Source organism: Cyprinodon tularosa, unplaced genomic scaffold (assembly GCF_016077235.1).
Source record: "Cyprinodon tularosa strain WSP-4 unplaced genomic scaffold, ASM1607723v1 ctg98, whole genome shotgun sequence".
In the NCBI taxonomy this organism is placed as follows: domain Eukaryota; kingdom Metazoa; phylum Chordata; class Actinopteri; order Cyprinodontiformes; family Cyprinodontidae; genus Cyprinodon; species Cyprinodon tularosa.
The window spans coordinates 3,494,226-3,514,695 of record NW_024039762.1 but is presented as its reverse complement, the minus strand read 5'-3'; the positions used below and the strand labels follow the sequence as shown (position 1 = coordinate 3,514,695).

General features: G+C 37.8%; 1 protein-coding gene across 3 annotated transcripts in view; it reads left to right on the top strand.

Moving 5' to 3' along the window:
* LOC119777104 (CUB and sushi domain-containing protein 3-like) overlaps nucleotides 1-20,470 on the top strand; it is a 319,759-nt gene that overhangs the window by 26,676 nt on the left and 272,613 nt on the right. For all 3 annotated transcript variants that reach the window (XM_038275900.1, XM_038275898.1, XM_038275899.1), the window contains exon 2: nucleotides 14,001-14,223. In XM_038275900.1, coding sequence (XP_038131828.1) covers nucleotides 14,001-14,223 — 223 coding nt within the window. The remainder of the gene's footprint in view (nucleotides 1-14,000; nucleotides 14,224-20,470) is intronic.

Genomic DNA, 20,470 nt, shown 5'->3' with positions numbered 1-20,470 from the left:
TAAAGCTAGATAGCAACATGTATCCTAAGCACTGCAGCTACTGCAGCTGAAAAAGGCTGATCCAAGCATCTGAAAGCAAATTCATTCAATATGCTCCTTTTCCAATGCCACTCAAAAGGTCTCTACTAGGTCTCATTTCCATACATATTTACCTGGTTAAATTCTTTTTCCCTGGGCTTTAAATTTAAGTAGCTTTGGACCCTTTTGAGACCCAGTACTTTGTGGGCTTTTGAGGGGTGACTTGTGTACTGCTCAAGTGCTTTGTCGTTGTTCATACCTTACGCTTATCATGAAATACCTTTATTTAGTTTTTTAAGTGAGATATTACACCTCAGTGTTTTATCTGTGTAGTCATTTTGTAAAGAAATAACCCACTTTTAAACCTGTGTCAAAGCGGCAGAGCCTCAGGTCTTCAGCGCAGGGCAGTGTGGGCTGCTCACTCAGCCAGGATGTAGAGTGGGAGCTCTGGCTAACTACAGCAGTAGCGTCAGTCAGTCAGTTGGTTATTACTTGTTAATTACTTAACAAAAAGAAATAGTTTTGAGATGTTAAAGAACAGGAAGTACACCTAAAACTGGAGGCAGTTTGTCAAGAAATAGCTTTTAAATCAGTGTCGAAGCTATTGTTCAGGCCAGTCTTGAGGTCATGGCTAACTGTAGCTGTAACCAGTCAGTCAGTCAGTCAGTCAGTCAGTCAGTCAGTCAGTCAGTCAGTCAGTCAGTCAGTCAGTCAGTCAGTCAGTCATCACTCAGTAATTGAAAAGTCCTTTAAAAGAAATTTAGGTGAGAACCTACACCTCAGCTCAAAACCTTATCCGTCTAGTCATTTGATCGATATTATTACTGTGCTTTTAAATATGCGGGAGGTAGCAGCAATGGGAAACCCAAGGGAGAACCGTCGAACCCACCCAGGGGCTTGGGAATTTCCTGCTGCCTGTAAATTTCTGTAGTGACTGAAAGTGAATGTAAACCATTAGGGAGTTATAAAAAAGAACTGAGAGTGCCAGAATAAACAATGTAATGTTTTGTGAGAAAGTTTTGACATTAATGAAAGGTTAATGAAAGTATTAATTATCACCTGTTTTGGCATAGTTTAAAGTAATGGAGTAATGATCTGACGAAGCCCTTTCACTTTTCCTTTTAGAAACAATTAATTTACATTCTCCTTAGACTGGCTTTCCATGTAAACCTAATTTAGTAGAGTGCAGTCATTTATATAACAGTATAAATATACTTTTTTTTCACAGTTCTATACTGTTAGGGTTGCAAAGTACTGTAGATCACAAGTTGAATGCTTTCTTAGCTTGTGGGGATCCTTGCATTGTTAAATCCACTATCTAGAGCTTTTAATTGATATAAGTGAATGCTCAAGTGGATATTGATTCAAAAGTATTTTGGAGGATTTTCGCGAATTTTTTAACAGACCCACCCTCTCCACTTAAAAAAAAATGCACATGCAGAACTTTGTAACCACTCCTGAGAGGGAACGCCTATTAAACGCAAGCAAGAGCATGCACAAGCCCATTTCCCCTTGTGCACACTGTGTTTAAAAGTAGCGGTTCTCATAGCTCATACAAGCTTAATGTGTCCAAACATCCGCTCTAACCCCTAAATCCCTCAATCACTAGCGGGGACTATATAGTGGACTGACCGTTCAGAAAGACTTCTCCTCCTGCGCCATCTTTGTTATTAGTTATCGCCATTGGGTTGTGAAAGCCTATGGCAACAGTGGGCCGCTGTGATAGCAAATCCCATAATGCTTTGCAAGGAGAGCTCTCCACGCGAAGCATTCAGGGATATATCTGCCTCTTCTGAGGCCTTTCTTCTCTTCTCATACTCTTCTTGGACACTTTTTTTCTTACGAACCTCTGCCATTTTCAAAGAACTGTGGTGAGAAATGTGAGCTTCATTGGCAGTCTGAAACCGTAGCTCACCACAGATATACGCCTGAAAGTGCGCATACACAGAAAAAGATAGCTAACGGGATGAGCACGTAGGACAGCCTTACTTAAACATATCACCAGTATGATTGACAATTAGGAGGACCACTTATTTTGATGATCCACCTGGAAATAAAAGATCGTCCTCTATACCTCTAAGTAAATAACATTTTGACTAAAACATTTTTCTGTTTGTGCTGTATATATCTGAGCTTTACTTGTTAATTATAATAAAAAAAAGCTAAATTAATTGTTGGTGATTATGATACAGTTAAATCTGGCAAGATGTGAGTTGATAAAAGAGGAAGGAATGATAAACGTTTTAAGCTAAGGGATTTACTTACAGTCTACAGAAGAACACTTGTATGTTTTTATTCCTGCCATCCGCTGGACTGAAGGTGTAGTGCCATTTGCTTTCAGAGTAATGAGAGAGCACGCTAATGAATTACCCAAGATTCATCTTGCCTAGGTAATACACATTCTGGTGCTTTAAATCCCATACTTCAGTGGAAAAGGGGCTATATTTTTCGATCTGATTAAAAAAAAAAAAAAAAAAAAAATTGTTGTTTTGTTCCATATTAAAATGATGCTCCATTCCACAAATCCCAGTTAAATAGAAGGAGGTAAGTAGCTATAATGTGACAAGAATGTGAAGAAGTTAAAAAGGGTGTAGATGCTTTTCGAGGCACAGCTTTCTACGAAGCCACCTGCTGTTTGCCTTTGTCTGAGCCTGACTCTGATAATTTGATTCCAATTTATATTTCTAAACCAAACGTTCCCTACTGTGCAAACACAGCATGTTGTTAATGTGGTTTCTAATCACATTGTTTGGACGGTGAGCCACTAAGACGGGGTCAGAAAGACTGCAGAGATTGGGTTTCACTTTAAAAAGGATAGAGGTCAGAACGTGCAAATGAGTGGTGACAGGGGTGTTTGAATGAGTCTAGTGACAAATATATTTTATCCGCTCTTACCTTCAAGGAAGCACATGTCACTATACTGCGCTTTATAGGGACATTCTTTTTATAGACGCAGTTTTAAGAGAGCTGACAATGCATAACACACAACAAGCCTGTATGATTCATAAGATTCAAAAGAGGGATTCTAATTCATCCTGGAGAAACAAGAAAAGCAGTGGAATAATGCGGTTTGCTTGGAAGTAGTTTCAGTGCATGAGACATAGAGGAAGTTAAAGGTTCTGGAAACAATAGGCTGAGCTGGCAGTGAGAGAAAAAGTTGAATGAGATAGACAGATGTGGAGGAGAAAAAAAAAGAAATGCTGCCTGAGCAAGACAGCTGGCAACATTTACAGAGAGAAGATGCAGAATTAAAGGATTCTGTTGTTTTAAGGACAAGACAGTTGGAAGAAAGAAGAATAAATATTCACAGTGAGGATCTACTGGATTGTTTCTTTGACTCCATCAGTCCTGATTCCACTAGAGCGGTTAAAACTATGAGTTGTATCTCTAGTATTTAATCTCCACTCCTGTACTGTTAATTAACTGCTTTGCAAACGAATCTATAGCATTGAACTTGTGCACATTTTGTCATGTTAAAATGCCTGCCTGCCTCTCTGTCTGTCTGTCTGACAGTAATATTTTCCCCATTCAAGCCACAGAATTTGATGTTTTGTTGGATTTTCTTTGACCATTTATAATTTGGTCCATAGTTGTTAAGATGACAGAAAAACAAATGGTTTTAACTATATTGTCCAGATTAAATCTTGTAAGACAGAAAGTTGACATGGACTTCTTTTCAGCTTCCTGATTTAATACTTTAGAGTCTTTCTTGATGTTCAGCTTTACGTGTTTTGTGATATATATTTAAGACCTTTAAGCATTTTGAGAGCTTTTCTTCTTTACCAAAGTGTTCATCCTCATTTACATTAGGTAGAGAGGGTCTTTAAACATCCATCTGGATTTACAGTAGGTCTGGTTTTTGATTGATCACCAAAATATGCTTTTATCTTAGTAATTCTAATATTGCTCTGGTGTCACATTAAGGATCTCTCTCCTCCTGCAGGGTGAATCTTAAATGCAAAGTCCTTTGCAACCTTTGATATTTTTGTTTTCAAGTTTATAACATATTTAGTTCAATCTATCCCCTAATCAACTCGGGCCTACTTTCCTGTTTTCCTCTGACTAGGCTACCATCTACATTTCTCCAGCATGACTTCTGGAAAAATTAAGGGGGGCATATCTCAGTCTCCCTAAATAATGTAATAAATAAAGCTTGTACTGTTTTATTCATACCAACTAAGCTTCAAACCAGTAATGCTTTAATCTTTGAAACCATCAGTTTAAATTAGTAGTTCTATTTGCTGATTCTCAGACTGGATCTCATAAACTCTATCTCACTGCTTTACCCCACAACAGTAAGCCACAGTTACAAAGCTGTGCAGTCACACAAGCCAGGTCTGGTGAACTGGATTTGTACTCATGAATGTGCATCGTGATTAAAATTGTACATGCCTGGTTTCATTTATTTTTTATTCGGCTGTTAACACTGTTTCACTCTAACAGTAGCAGTAGTAGCCATTTGCCAGCAGTTGTCATGTAGGTGCACGAGTGATTAAGCATAGCATCCGAGTTAGGAAATTCATAAGAGACAAGAAGGGCATAGTATGAAGCAAGAGAGATTGGTTAGCAAGGTATTGGCCTGAAGGCAGAATTTTTCAATGTCACATCACCACGGTTATTTAAGCTGCAAATGTAACTTACTCCAGAGGGGGCTCTGTTCATATTCTGGGTTAAATCATCTGAAGGAACCCCAACAGAGTGGAATTCTCTTCACTTGAGAATCAGGTGAGGTACCGATTTGCAATGCCTCTGATAAAAGCTCTGCATAAAGTCAATAAGGCTTAAATAAATATTTAGGATTAGCACAAGAATTTTGTAAGAGTCATTGGTTATTTGAATTCAAATTTTCTCTAATTTAAATTTTGCAAAGCTGTGCAACTTTAGTTATTATTTTCAGTAAAAATCTAAGTATTGTAAATCATTACGTATTACTTAGAAAATTAAATACTTTAAATATATTAGGACAAATTGAAGTTTCATGTTGAATCAGTTCAAGAATTCTAAATATTAAACATAAAAAAAATCCACTGTTTAAAGAGGCATGACAGACTTATTGATACTGCCACTTGTGGCCAAAACACAGACCTGCAGAACTCTTCTACTTGTTCTTGCAGTACGCTCATTCTTGACAGAGTTTTTTCTTTCTTTCTTTTTTTTTTTTTACTTTTAACCCTTACCTGAAGTTGCCATTATTGTTTGAGTTTAGCTGGATGCCGGTGCCTCTGTTTATCCACAAAATCAATTTTGTTTATAGTGCTTCGATTGTTTGCTAGGTTGGATCCATTTAAGATGAACACTCTTGACGTCACACCTGCAGAGATTTTCCCTATTTTCCCAGAGTGTACTCTGGGAAAATAGGCTACAGGCATATAGATTCATCAGTGCTGAACCACTAAGGTGTCAGGCTGCACACTAAATGATGATTTTGTTGTAAAGGGTCAAATGAAAAGGCTATGTTAAAGATATACAGTAAAAACTTTGAATGAATGTATTTTAAGGTAAAGGGTGTTAAATAAGCTATAACCTTTGTTGTCAGCAGTTGGCAATCTGTGGTATGACATCGCTTTTTTATTTTAGGGGGTGCAGGCTGAAGAATTAGAATCAGAAATTCTGTTTTTGTCTTTTGAATTGACGCACTGAATTTGTACAACACCAATTGGAATGTAATCTATAGAGATAAAAAGCTGTTTGTAGATCTGTGAGGCATACATGTAATAGTATATAAAGGAGACATGACAACATGAAAATTTTTATTAATGAATGAAGAAAAAAAATATATATAAAACAAAAATAATATTAAACAATATATAAAGAAAATAGACAGAGGGGCTCTGTTTACCATTAAATAACTTAACTTTTTATAGGAGTCTGGTAAGTCTAAATCTGATTCTCCTGCCATACAAACTGTTTTTTTTTCCTTTATGTTTCTCTTTAAAGTGGAAATGAAACAGTTATCCAACATAGAATAGAATTCAACTTTATTGTCATTCCACTGTCACAAGTACAGAACAACAAATGAATTCTCTTCATTTGACATTGCGGCACCCAGGGAACAGTGTGGGGTTAAGGGTCTTGCTCAGGGAGACAGAGTGGCGATCTGTGGGAGTGGGGGATCAAACTCACAACCTCAGGGAGCCCTATGCCTTTACCACTGGGCTGCCAGTTCCCCTATTAGGCTGCAACTCCCCAACATAACTTAATTCACAGTGTCTTACTATTTACAATGATTATATTACAAACATAAAAAATGTAAATGTAAAAAAAAAATGTCAGTGTTGTTTTATAATTTTTTTGGCAAGAGCGCCACCATGTTGCAGTATTCCAAGCAGTGCAATCACGGGAATGGTTGATGTTTCAGCTAGCAGTCGTACACACTGAATATACCAGCAATAAATCCCAACTGTAAAACACTTAAGAAATTTTGTATGATGGAGGACGAAGCTGAAAGGACACTCAAGCTTCTAAATCACATTGCTTATGCTTTTAAGCCCGTTTTCCATGGGATTCAAGGCATATTAAGGAGAGAGGAGGCAGCTCTGAAGCCGGGGTTTGGACTATCCCTGCTACCTCACAGAACATCAGTTGTGGAGATTATGCAAAGTAGAAGACTTTTGAGTCTGGCAAGCTAGTGGTTCATCGCAAAGCCAGCTAAGCTTAAAGCAGCGGGTCTAAACCATTAGAGAAATTGTCTATTTCTTACTGTGATTCTCCATTTTCATCACAGCCAGTCAGGCTATCCTAATGTCCGTGATCTCCCTTACCTTCCTGCAGGCTTTATTCCTGAAACCCTTTGGTACAGATGTTGAAATGTTTAAATATTGGTAAAATACAACCCAGCACGCAGTATGAGGTCAGCTTCGTGAATGCAGATAGACTCCATTGTCCTGGGCATTGGTGAACAGCAGCTACAACAGGTAGGGTCGTCAGCCAGATATGCCCAAAACACATGTACCAAATCCCACCGTAGCATGTCCTTAAAGCGCTATCTATATGCAGCCTGTGACATGCTGTAAGTCTGCACATGCTCTTTGTCACAAGACTTCTCAGTAGCATTAATAGTTACAATGCCAGCACCACAGCCGTCTCTTCTCTCCTCACAACAGCTTTATTCACACTGAATGGGATCCAAAGTATAATCAATGGGATTTAGAAGCGCTAGTGTCCTATTGGCTTCGTCTACCATCTTATGAAATATCTTAAGTGTTTTATGGTTGTGAGATATTGCCGTACTTAGGGTACTGCAACATGGTTCCCTTGCCAAGAACTTATAAAACAACACTTTGTTTTTCTCTTATATTTATATTTTTTCACTTGTATTGTAATCATTGATAATAGTGGGACACAATCTCATGAATTAAATTAGTTTGGTTAGCTGTGGCATTTCATTTCCACTTCAAGCCCTTAACTTAAATTTACCTTTTTAAGGAAGAATCAACATAATATTAATTTTAAAATTTCCAAAAGTTCATTGATTCCTAATAGGGTAAATCAATTTTAAAGAATATTTTATAAAAAAAAGTTATTTACACTTCTGATTTTAATTAAGAATCAGTTCAAACACGCCCCAAAGGTTGTTCTGAATTAGTTTGAAACCCAATTTTATCTCATTCCAATTTCCTCAAGTAGAAATTTTGCTCCAAATTATTAACATCCACACTGCACTGTGAGATCATTGCATCATTTTATTAGTTAGAAAGTTTAACCATTTTGAGTGCCCTGTGCTTGTATTTCAACATGGTTTGTTAATTTTTTTGAATCAGATGAGTTTTGCTTCTTAGTTTTAACAGAATTTTAATAGCCTAGTTAAAGAGTGATTGCCTAAAAAATGTTTACCTTATAGTTAAATTACTTTTTTAACAAGAAAAAAGAGCCTACAGGAAGGGAGGCAGATTTACTGATTAACACCTAGAAGCAACATACTGTAAGGTCAAGATAAAAGACAGCAAGGAGGCATAAAGGAAGGAGCTGAACAGCAAGCTCCAGCAAAACAATATCAGAGATGTGTGATCAGGGATTAAGAAGATCACAGGCTTCAAGCTGAAGGATGATCAGACAGATGGAAGTCTGGACAGAGCTAATGAACTCAACATATGTTTCAAATGGTTTAGTTGGGGAACAAGCTCAGCATCTTTCAATCCTGCCCACATTTAGATTGGTATCCCACCATCTTATGACCTAAGGCTTCCCTCTTACACCTCAAATAATTTGTCTTCACCATACCCCGTTTCCCCTTCGCCTTTTTGTCTCTAGAAGCCAAGTGAAGAGGTTATTGGAGAGACTGAATCAATAAGTCACCAGGTCCTGATGGTGTCAGCCCAAGTCACAGTCCTGAAGACCTTTGCAGAGCAGCTCTGTGGGATCTCAGCACCTCTTCAAACCTGGTCTGACCGAGAAGACAGTTCTAGTGCAGTGCAAGACCTCCTACCTTGTTCCAGTAACAAAGAACACTCAGCCAACAGTCCTCAGTGACTATTGATAGGTTTCAGAAACGTGACGTGATGAAGAACACAATTTTAAGTAACAAATGCTTTGCTCAGCTCTGTGCCACTTCTCCTCTGACCAGAATGGATCATTCTCATTTAAATCCCTGTGACCTTAAACAACACACAGAACAAATCTCGGTTATTGGATTCAATCCATACAAAATGCCTGCTGACTTTTTTTATAACCACTCTTAAACTGACAGGTTTCCAAGTTCTACCTTTTCACAACTATAACATATATTTTATATGTTCTAGTTCAATGCCCACTGCTCCCCAAGGGCATGGGTTAAATACAAAGAGTTATTTTCGTTGCTTTGTACTTGTGACAGTGTGATGACCCTAAGTTGAATTCTTCTTATTCTTAAAATTCTTTGTAACTTCACCTTACATTAATAAACCTATGAATGATTTTGAGTTGAATAATTTTAAATTAGATAAGACAGTGTCTAAAACTGGCAGGACATCTGTGAATATTCTCTTGTGCAACCTTCCAGCATTTGTCACTAATTTCTATTCTTAATTCCTGCTCCTAGTCAGTTCTAAGGCCCTGCATGGATGGCAAGGATTTAGATAATAACACATTGTAAATCTGGGAGATTATATGACCTTCCCCATCACCCATCTTAAAGAGTTTGTCATTCATTCGTTATTATATTCTCTAAAGTGTGCATGTGTTTTTTGACATATGCCCTGACCTGTAGGTATCTAAAATGGTTTTGTTTATGGAGACCACATTTTGCCTGAAGTTGAGAGAGTCATATAGACAAGGCAGACTACACTATTAGGATCACTTTCTTTTCTTTCTTCAGTGCATTTGACACAGTTCAGCCTTACTTTGTAAGAGACTCTAGTAGACTCAGGCGGAGGCATCAACAATCAACTGGATCCTAAAAGACCTGATTAACAAACCAATTTGTGAGACTGAAGGGTCAACTGTCTAATCCTGTATTCAACAGCATACAGCTTTATCGTCACAGTATGAGGCTTCAAACTTGGAGGCATCATAACCTTTGGTACCTTTAACAATCATTTTAAATTAAATGAAAAATTCCGCTCTCTAAAATTACTTATAAAATTATTTAACAATTTATACACTGTTTTGTGAAACCCCTTACTTAGAAAAATCCATGAATTTCTGTTTACCGGGGCTAAAAACAATAAGCTAAAAGATTCATTATATTTGCCTCACCACCACACAAAGTTGGGAGGATGTTAAGGGACATCCCTAAAGTTCACTCTTACAGAAATATCGAAAATATTGCTTATTGGGAGTCAGCAAGTTTCCGTTATTTTGTATTTAAATTTTCAAAAGGTTGTTTAGGAGATTTGAGATTTGAATTTGAACCATGTGATTTTAAAAAGAGCTGGTGATGCTATAGGCCTATTCTTCCTCCAAAGGCTGTGGGAACCCTTTGGATTAAAATCCATTAGTCACTATTGAGATGGTCGTAATGACCATGTTTCATAATTTATAGAACCGGTTCGACAGACACGACCTCGACCTTCTTCTATTACCATGTCAATTCATAGACCTAGATCCTACACAAAGTCTGCTGACAGAGCAGTAGTTAAAATCGCATAAAAGATCACCAAAAACCTTGGTGTTGTCTACAGGCATTTGCAACAAAAATGATGAAGAATCTCCGTATGCTGACCTGTTAAAATGTTATGTAAAGATCTTTTGCCTTCTAAATACATTTGCTCAAATGAAATGTTAGATAGCATAACATTATATAACTACTATGGAAGACTTATTATAAAGCTTCTCAAACATTTTTAGACTTAGAGTTTTAGACTTAGAAAAACTTTTTTTGTAATTTTATACACAGAGGGTATGTACAAAACGTCACACAGTGAGACAGCTGGTCAGAACGCTCTCTATTGTGCTTCTGTAGAAGGTCGCGAGGATTGGTGGAGGCAAGTGAAGGCTATCCTCGTCTTTATTACCAGACTTGAAAGCTGAGTTACGTGCATTTAGCTATTTTCGAACCTTCCCATTCATCAAGGGTCCTTGGTTTGCCCGGGTGGTGATGTTCTTTTTGTTGCTGATGTCCACAATGCATTTGTTGATGTATGCTGACACTTTCATGGCATACTCACCTATATTTAATATGTTTTCATAGGTTGCTGCAGCCTTGAAGATATTCCAGTTCGAGCATTCAAAACAGTCTTGGAGTTTCTTCACGGCACCCTTAGACCATACTCTGACCTCTTAACTGGCGGTTTAGCCCTGATTAGCTGGGGCTTGTATGCAGGCATTAGCATGTCAGAGAGGTGATCTGATGAACCAAGGTGGGGGTGGGGAGAGTAAACCAGGTCTTAAGTGTTTTCACCCCGAGTTGCAAAATCCACATGTTGGTAGAAATGAAGGAACATAGTCTTCAAGTTAGCCTGGTTAAAATCACCAGCATGATGAAAACGCCCTCTGTGTATGCAGAATGGAGAAAAAAAAAAAGATTTGGTTAAGTGTTCTCACATTTATGATTATAAAAATGGGGAAAATAGCTTTTAAAGGAAAAAAGATGGACATCAGTATTCCCATACAGTCCCATTCTTGCATCTCAGCCTCCATTGCTATCCAACCCCAGCATGTGAGTGAAGTAAATTAAGTCTAAACTGAGTCTGAACTACAACGGCGCAACTGCAGGTGGGCTCACCTTCAAAAGAGAAGATGTTTTCTTCAAACTCCATTAAAAGGCCATTTTAATTCACTGCAGGTGACATCATTAGGGCTTTTGAACATAAAGTGCATGTATTCTAAAAGTTTTTTACTTTAATTTGCAATTTAACTGTACCTGTAAAATACTTTTTACAGGCATGTTATGAAACTAACAGTTTCTAGATATTTAGTAGCCGTAAATTTAAGTCTATCCGACAGTATTAATTCTGTATTTTTTAGGCTTGGGGATTTGGAGTTTTTTTCTATATTTGCACAGTTTTAAAGAGCACTTAAAATATGCCAGAACACAGTAGCACCAAACTGTTTTTTCTTTTCCATCCACTAGGCTTTTTGTCAGGTTTGCAAAACCTACAATACTTTGCTTGTTTGTTCTGTCAAGTAGCACAAATCAGAGCTCAGATTTGGGATTCAATTTCTCCTTAGTGTGTCCTATGTTTATAACGTTACAAACAAGATGAAATGGTTGAATAGAGCAAACCAAAGTAGTATGCAGATAGTAGCAACAATCTAAACAACAGATGGAGGTTTACTTTATTCTACCGTAGATTCTGGGTCAAGACCCCTGTGAGTCAATCTTGTAATAGCTTGACTCACAGGGGTCACATGTGAATTTTGTTTTAGTTTTTAAAGGAAAGAAAGAAAAAAAACAACTCTTAATAAAGGTTTAATTGAACAGCTAGTCAAATTCCCGTACTAAGTTTATCCCATATTAACAAAGATTAATAATATTTATTGTTATCAATTAGCAGAATGCACATTTTCATATGTTTATGCTACCATCTGTCAAGTTAGTGACAGTTTTAGTTACATAACAGCGAAGTGATCAGTGATTCCAACCCCCCCATACTACAGTGTGTGTGTGTTTGGCCAACTCTAAGCAAAACATCTTTAACCTTCCATGTGTGAAAAGCTAATTACACAAGGAGAAAATTGTGCCGGCGAACCCATGCATCTTAATTAAGCTTGGATTTCATGAGACAACATGCAAGATAGACTTAGATAAAAAACAGTGCACAGGTTTTGCACTTTGACGCTGTGTCTATGGGAGCATGTCAGTGTATTGTTTGGCTTAATGTGCCAGTATAATGGATGTGGAAGTTGAGGGAAGTAGGATTTTTGAGAGATATTTCCTAGCAAAACTGTTCTTATCTTTTTCCACATTTGGTTAGTTTACAAACACAAATGTCTCTGTGACTCATTTGAATTTTCAAAATAATTAATAATTGTGCAGTGGATGGAAAAAAATATTCATTTAATTTTATGTTTGTGTGTATTAGTATTTTTACCCTAACCACTTTTTATTTGATTCCTGATAATGTTTGATAATTAACAGTCAGTGCAACTAATAACTTCAGGGGTCACTTAATCAATGATTTCTGATGTCACTGTTTCAATTGTAAGAAGGTATAGGGAGGTAATTACAAAACATTAAAAATCATAGAAACTAGGGGACACCCCAAATAGAAAGAGGAGGAGATATTTCTGGACATATTTGAAATATTATTAGGTTTAATGGCAATGTTCCAAACATACAACTACTTGGCAACACTTGCCAATTTGGCAGTTCATCTAAAAATCGAGAAGCGGCATTAGTCAGAGATGTAGCAAAGAACCCTGAAGCTAACTCAAAAAACTGCAAATATCTGCAGCTAAGAAGAAATAATCTGTTGAAAGGAAAACTATCAATAAGACTAAAAGCTATAAAATCAGTAAAGCTTAAAAATCCTGAAGTCTGCTAACAGCTTGTAAAATGCTCTGTGGTAAAAATATAACTGAATGTCACCCTGAACACAACATTCCAAAAGGGGAGCATGCTGATAGTAGCATCATGATGTACCCATGTTCTCTTTATCAGCAACAGGAATGCTGATCAGAGCTGATGGGGAAATAAATGGAGTTAAATACAGAGCAGTCCTGGAAGACTACCTGTTAAAGGCTGTCTCTAGATGCACTGGGGTGCAATTAGGCTGTTTTATAAAGTACTAACTCAAAAGGATTAAACGAAAATGCTCATCAAATTTTCATTTTTTGAGACATTTCAAAAATTATGTTTAGACACTAAATTTGAAGTTCTATTAGCAAAAGAAAATTAATAGAGACACTGTAGACATATGTGTTCATGTATTTAGGTTGCTTAACACTTGTGCACATTTCCATCATTCTCCAACTGGTTAGCCAAGCACTCAGATTAGTGAAGTTTGACAGTGATTGTATAATGTCCAACCTAATGTGTATGAGGTTATTGATTTTCAGCAAGCTAGTGCATTAAAGGTGCAGAGAAGCCCTGAGTCAGGTAGGCGAAGTGTTAACAGCTTCTGGAAGCAAATTGAAAAGCCCAGTTTGTTGCATCTCTCTGGAGCTTTCAGATATCCCGCAGAAAAAAAAGAGTTGAAATAATTTATCTAGACCCTCTTGTTTTATAAAGTACAGTAGAAAAAAATATCTATAATTATGCATCTTTCTCACATTATCACACCAGCAGGTGTTCCGTCTTTTTCCTTTTTAATTTGAAGGGAGAGAAGAGAATGTAAGTGGAAATACAAAACTTGGCTGGCTCTAGACTGGTTGCCAGATTCTCCTCACAGCTTCTGCCAGCTGAGAGCAGTGTGGATTTTGTGATTAATTTGCTCCTGGTTGAAGAAATATTGCACCTGAACTTTACATGGTGTAGGCAATTGGCTGAATGAAACCTTGTTTTACAATGCATGTAAAAATTGATGCATTTTTTTATATAACAGACCGTTTAATTAAAGAAAGGTAATGTGTTGAATCTGTTGTTATTATACAGTAATAACCTAATGTTTTCTCTTTCTCTCCAGGTTTTATCCATACTTGTGGTGGCACACTAAAAGGATGGAATGGGACTATAGAAAGCCCAGGATTTCCTTATGGATATCCAAATGGAGCAAACTGTACCTGGGTGATTGTTGCCGAGAAGGGGAACAGGATTCATATAGTTTTTCAATCTTTCGCCGTTGAGGAGGAATATGACTTTTTATCTTTATATGACGGGCATCCACAACCAGCTAACTTCAGAACGAGGTAAGGAAGCATCCCTGAAGGAAAGCATTTTGAATGTAGCATTTGAAGTCTGGGAGGCAGGGATTGCAGAGATGTGAGGAAGAAAACTCTTCAGTGATCACTTCAGATGGAAAGGTCAACCTTAATGTACACATGACAGAGACTGTTTATTCTTGTCAGGAAGGTGTCAGGCGAGTCAGGCGTGCTCAGTGAGACGACTATTGTGCGTCAGTTCTTCTCTGACAGAGTTTGCTGTAGATTGAGCTGCCTCCTAAAAAACCCATGAATACTTTCATATTTCACATTTGAAATGAGCATACTATATTTTAGTTCATGCCTTTCAACCTACACCAAAGAGACTCCTGAAACGGCGTATGTTGACTCCAGTTTTTTCTGTGCTGTGCTGAGTGTGAGAAGTGGTATATGTAGTAAATGTGACTGGAACAATAGCATGAATAAAAGCTAAAGGCATCTCTTTTATAAAGCACATGTCTTTTGATTCCAAACCAAAGACTCCTATCAGCCTGGACACTTAAAGCAACACCTTCCCCTGTGTTATTACTAAATAAGCGTGCTGGTTTGGTTTCAGTGATGGATGGATCAAACTCTGTTGCAACCACCCTTTGTTCTAATATCTCACAGGAGGAGACAAAGGTGGGGGAAAATGTGAACATCAAACACTGAAAAATTGCTCTCTTTCCTTTGGTTACTGGATAGGCAAACAACTGTTTACTCAGTGTGCTTTCTAGGTTTGTATAAAAGCCTGACATTTGGTGCTGTGGGATTTTTGGGTCATTGCATTGTCATGGTGACTTTGGGTATTTGTCTTTAGGAAATTGTGTGCTTTTGTCTAATGATACAGCAAAATAAATAAATAAATAAAATAATGAACCTGTAATGGCTGGACAAAATCTGGAGACCTGATAATTTAACTGACACAAAGGAATACACATAACAAAACTGTTTATTAATAACTAAACTGGTGTTACTGGAACAGGAACTGCTTGGAACTGGAATCACTATGGGGAGGAGGGCCGGTTAGTGCCAGAGAACAACTCAGTGATGTTGACCATGCAATAAAGGAAAGCCAGTAACCCTCTCAGATGCCGGCAGATTCCACTGGCTTTTAAGATAGATCCCAGCAGATCCATTTCGATGAATCAGATCACTGTTTCACTGATCCAAATCCTGATGGTGCTACACAAGCTAAAGGAAAGTTGTAGTCAGTTTGTAGGTAAACCTCTGCCCTGTAGGAAGCAATCCACACGGCAGAGGTTTGCAGAAGCGCTGGACAAGAGGGATCTGGGATTGAGACGAGAGAGTTGGTAACACGAGGCGCACTAAGCAGGTAGAGGTTTCCAGAGGGACAGAGGCAAAAAAGAAAAAGTGGGTCAAGAGACAGGGCAGGAGGTCAGTGTCCAGAGGCCCGAAGCTAACAATGGTATCCAACAAGGGCAAGACAGGAAGGGAGAGATTTCAGTATCAGGATTTCAAAACAAGGAATGCTGGATGGTCTACTCACATAAATGGCTTTCATGAATCTAGCGGTTACCTACTGAGAGAACCAGAGATATATAGTGTTCCTCCCAGTAATTGGAGCTGCACTAGGACACCATTTATTGCTATTTCAGTGGATGGTGTGCTAACGCTGCCACACAAGTAAAGAAAATTCAATAGTTTCTGAAACATAGATTCTAAAACAGAACTGAAATTCTAAAGGCAGCTGTTGTAGTTGTTTAAGCATTTTATTGTTTGCAATATGAATATGGGCCAATCCTTAACATGCAGTGTAGCCAGTGGTGTGGTTAGAGGTATCCTGAAGGGGACACCATGGTGCACCTTCAAACGTATCCACTCTGCTAACAAGTTTCAATTGGTGTTAGTTTTGGAGCCACTTCATCTGGATAGGACCCCATATCTGACCAAGAAGCTTTTCATATTCACCCAAATAAGCTTTAGTCTGGATGGTTGTAGTGTGATGGTCTCGGGCTGTTTTGCTACTTCAGAATAAAAACTTGCTGTCATAAACTGACACATGAGTTCTGCTGTCTACTGACAAATCCTTCAACAGAATGTCCAGCAACTGTTTAAGAAATCGAGCAGAAACTAAATTCGGTTCTGAAGCAGGACAATGATCTCAAGCAGCGATTCCCAACCGGGGGTATGCGTACCCCTAGTGGTCTGGGAGTGCATTAAAATATTTGATTTCTTAGGTATTAAAATAAAACAGGGCTGGATAGGTTTTACTTTCTAAGGACCCAAATAAAAAATTTAACATACCTTTATCAACCAAACGTTCTTGTTCCTATATGTTTTTCCCTATTTGTTTGAGTTCACCAAAACGAGGCAGAAGAACAGACTGTATGTAGAGAACAGCCTGGTATCAGCTGTTTTAAAACACTGAGCTATCGGAGCTCATCAAATCAAGCTCAGGTTTCTTGATAAAAAAAAAATGAAATTAATGAATTCAGTATAACTACAATTTTTGTTCTGTACTTTTTTCCCAGTTCATCAAATTTAAATCTGATTATAAGGGAGTTACTCAGAGGAACTCCAATTTTATAGGTGCAGGTTTATAATACAATTTTATTTTGTATTTATTTTGATTCCTTACTAATTTCCAAGCAAGATATTTATATTGTCTTTTTATTTGAGATGGAAAGAATAAACCCTAACCCTAAGGATTAAATACTCAGGTTAAAAGATTTAGTAATATAGTTTTTATTTTAACTGTGTTTCTTTTATTATTTTATTATTGCTTATTATTTTATCACTTATTTTATACACCACTTTATTTATTGTTTCTATGATTGATTATTTGTATTTTCTTGCTGTGTATAGCACTTTGGTCCTGTTGGGTGATGAAAGTGCTTTATAGATAAATTTGGAGTTATGTACAGCACTAGTAAACTGCAACTTAATCTATTAACTGTAAGTCATCCACAAGAAGAAACAGAACAGACTGTACTCACTGAGGAAGTATACAGTAGCACCTTTAGTATTTGTAGCGAGATGCTGCATACCTTCTCAGATTCTGTTGTGAAGAGCGTGAACTTGTGCCATCGCTTGTTGGGCTAGTGGCATCAGATCCAATGACAAAAAGAGTAATGAGAAGCTAATAACAAAGGCCAGTTCTGTTCTGGGAACTCCTCTGGAACCACTGAAAATGATTTTACAAAGAAAAATTCTTAATAAATTGGAGAGCATTGGGGAAACCCCTTTAGCATCCTCTTCAGAACACTGTTGAACAACAACAGAGTGTCCTCTCAAAGCCTTTTCCAGAACAAAACAGACCACTACAGGAGAACTTTCCTGATTATAGATGCCATTAATAATATCTGCAAAAACATACTTAAACGCAAATGTTAAGAGTTACAATGACATTTATTTTCTTACTGGTTTAATACAGTAGTTGAGTGGATTGAATTGGTTTTAGTGGGGATCACCGGTGTTTTATTTCTCTTAATGATAAAAACTTTAATTTAAAACATGTAGCCCTCTGACAGACTTGTTGCCCATAGATCTTGCATTGTTTTGGATGAGCATTTAAATTTGTTTGATATTCCATAACACTTAAGTATGAAAAAATGCAATAGATAATAAATTAAGACTGGGACAAACATGTTTTCCCTTCCTCAAAACATTTATAGACAATTTCCCAGTGAGAACATTGGGTGCCGCCATTGTTAATGGTTTCTGCTAACAACTTCCGGGAGCATCCTGCAGAGAATGCTCAGTGGAAGATGGAGGGAGAGATGGAGATGTAATTGTTTGCAGTCTGGGTTGAGTTGAAAACAACAACTCTGTATTGGTTTAAGTAAAGTCGAAAGAGTCATGTTCTCTCCACCTGCATGAGCTTCCCCCTACTCCACACAAAAGTCAGTGAAAATAACAGGGCCGGCTTCATGCAGATCCTTACTTGGGTCTTCCTTGCAGCAGCAGGTTAATGCAGAATAAGAAAGGAACCAGAACCACCTCCTGGCTACTTCCTTTAAAGATAACAAAAGCCTGTGATAACCTTAATCTGCATTGTTAGCTGATGTTACTTCATAAAACAAAGTACCTGGGGTCTAAATGGACCTCTACACCAATAGTATGAATGTGCCCTTCTCTTTATCTTTAAATGTGCTGTGTCTATGCGCATGTGTGTGAACAAGGAGGAAAGGGAGAAAGAGTGCTATATAAAAACAGAAGGCTTTTGGATTTCAAAATAGGGTGGTGATAAAACAGCAGCTGCTTGGCCACTCCATTGTTATGCCAGGAATCATTTTGACACTGGGTAGGTTGAACATGTGTCTTAATGTACCCCAAATTCCGAAGTTGTTTTGTCAGCACACAGCCAACTTTTTAACCACATATGTCTTAATAAGCTTCCTTTTTTTCAGAATGATCAGCTCTGACAAACTCTGCTCTTCCAGCTATGCTTGTGCAGAAAGCATAAGCTCAGAGTCTGTGCTTTACGCTCCACACTCTGGTTAAGATTCTCAGTCATCCAGATCATAGTCATTCCAACAAAAAAAAGAAAATTAAAAACAATCTACTAGACTTTGTTTCCAAGTTTGAAGATGTTTCATTTCCCATCCAGGAAGCTTTCAAAATGTCTTCACACAGATGGTTCGCTCAGTATAGCTCTTCCTGCCCTTTTGTATAACTGTCAGGATTTTATTTTATCCAGCTCACAAGAGGTGATAACCTTCCTTATTTTCTACCAAAAGGAATCCCTAAATGATATCCAACCCAAACATTTAATTGCATACTGTTTATTTTTCCAACTTCCTCTATGTGTTTGCAATGTTTCCTATATGGGCCGATATATAAGTCCATTGATTTTCTTATGGCTTTCTTTGACTATGACTTTATTCTTCAAATTAAATTAAATTCAAAATTTTGGAGTAGAGCACCTTGGAATACCTAGTGTATTAGGCTATGGTAAACATACACACAAAAAGACTCTATTTACCAATTATGAATGCAGGGGAGACTACTAAAGACCTACTAAAGAACTATGAAATGGTTTTGTGTCAAATGAAACATTTCTCATACATTTAAATGAAACTGAAGTGGTGTGAAATGAAATGCGGGACTGAAGGGACTGTCTCTATATCATCACTAACAGGGATGGTCAAAGGCAGATGTCACTGGCTAAATGCAGGCACATTTTTGCAGTAGCAAGTAAGTTTAAACAATCCACATGCTTAAAAGAAGCCTTTATTTTTTTGTGTTTAATATGCACCACTAAAATGTAAGGGGCAGCAGTGTACCTTGTCTTAATATGCTGCAAATGCCATTTCAATCTGAAACCGAGAGAAAAGACAATTAGAAAAAAATTATTGGTACAATTACTTTGTCTTTGGCGCTCAGACTTTGGCAGGAAACATAGCGCTGAATTCTGATAGATATGCATGAACAGGAGTAAAGAGAGCTGGAAGATGGAAGTCCAGTATGGATAACACAGGTTTAGAGAACCTGTTCATGATGAGCAAGCATGAAGCGACAGTGGAGATGATAAACTCCCCATTGGGAAGAAACCTCTGGCAGAACCAGGCTCAACATGGCAGTCTTCTCCCGGACTGGGGAGTCAGAAGGAATGAAACTGATGAAGTTTTAGCTGCTGGAGGTGGGTTGAAACGGGGTCATCTGAATGAAGTCACACGGGACAACCACCGCCTGCACACTAGGTAGAAGACGAGTTGCGGACCGGAGGCCTTTTAAGAACAACTTTGGATGCTGATTGGCTTTCGTGGAGGCGTTCAAAGCTGATGGGCTGGGTCATAGGCGAATGAAGGCGAATACTCAGTTTATTCAGTTGAACTTCCGCCTAGGCTCCATTTTCAGAAAATGTCGTTACTGATGTGATTTAAATGGAGAGGACCTGGCTCAGATTGAGCCAGATAGCTATGTGACAGAAAGTTAAGCTTGAAGCACAAAATCTCTCTGACTTGATTTTTCTGAAGCCCTTCCTAATAAATATATGCAAACATTTATACATCCATGCTGTCAGCTTCAAGTTCTAGAAGGATCATATAAGTTGGCTTTCCCACATATCAGTCTTTATGACGTGCTTATTAAACAACGTTTTTTCAATGCAAAGTTTTGTCGCCACTTCTAGCAACGCAAACACTAGTCCTGAAAAAAAAATACCATGAATTCTATATTTGACACATTTAATGTTAGTACATTGATTAGATTCTGCATTTCTGTTCTAAGTGTATGGTTAATGTAAAAGGTAGGAGCGACCAGGGATGATCTATGATTGGCTAAAGGTGGC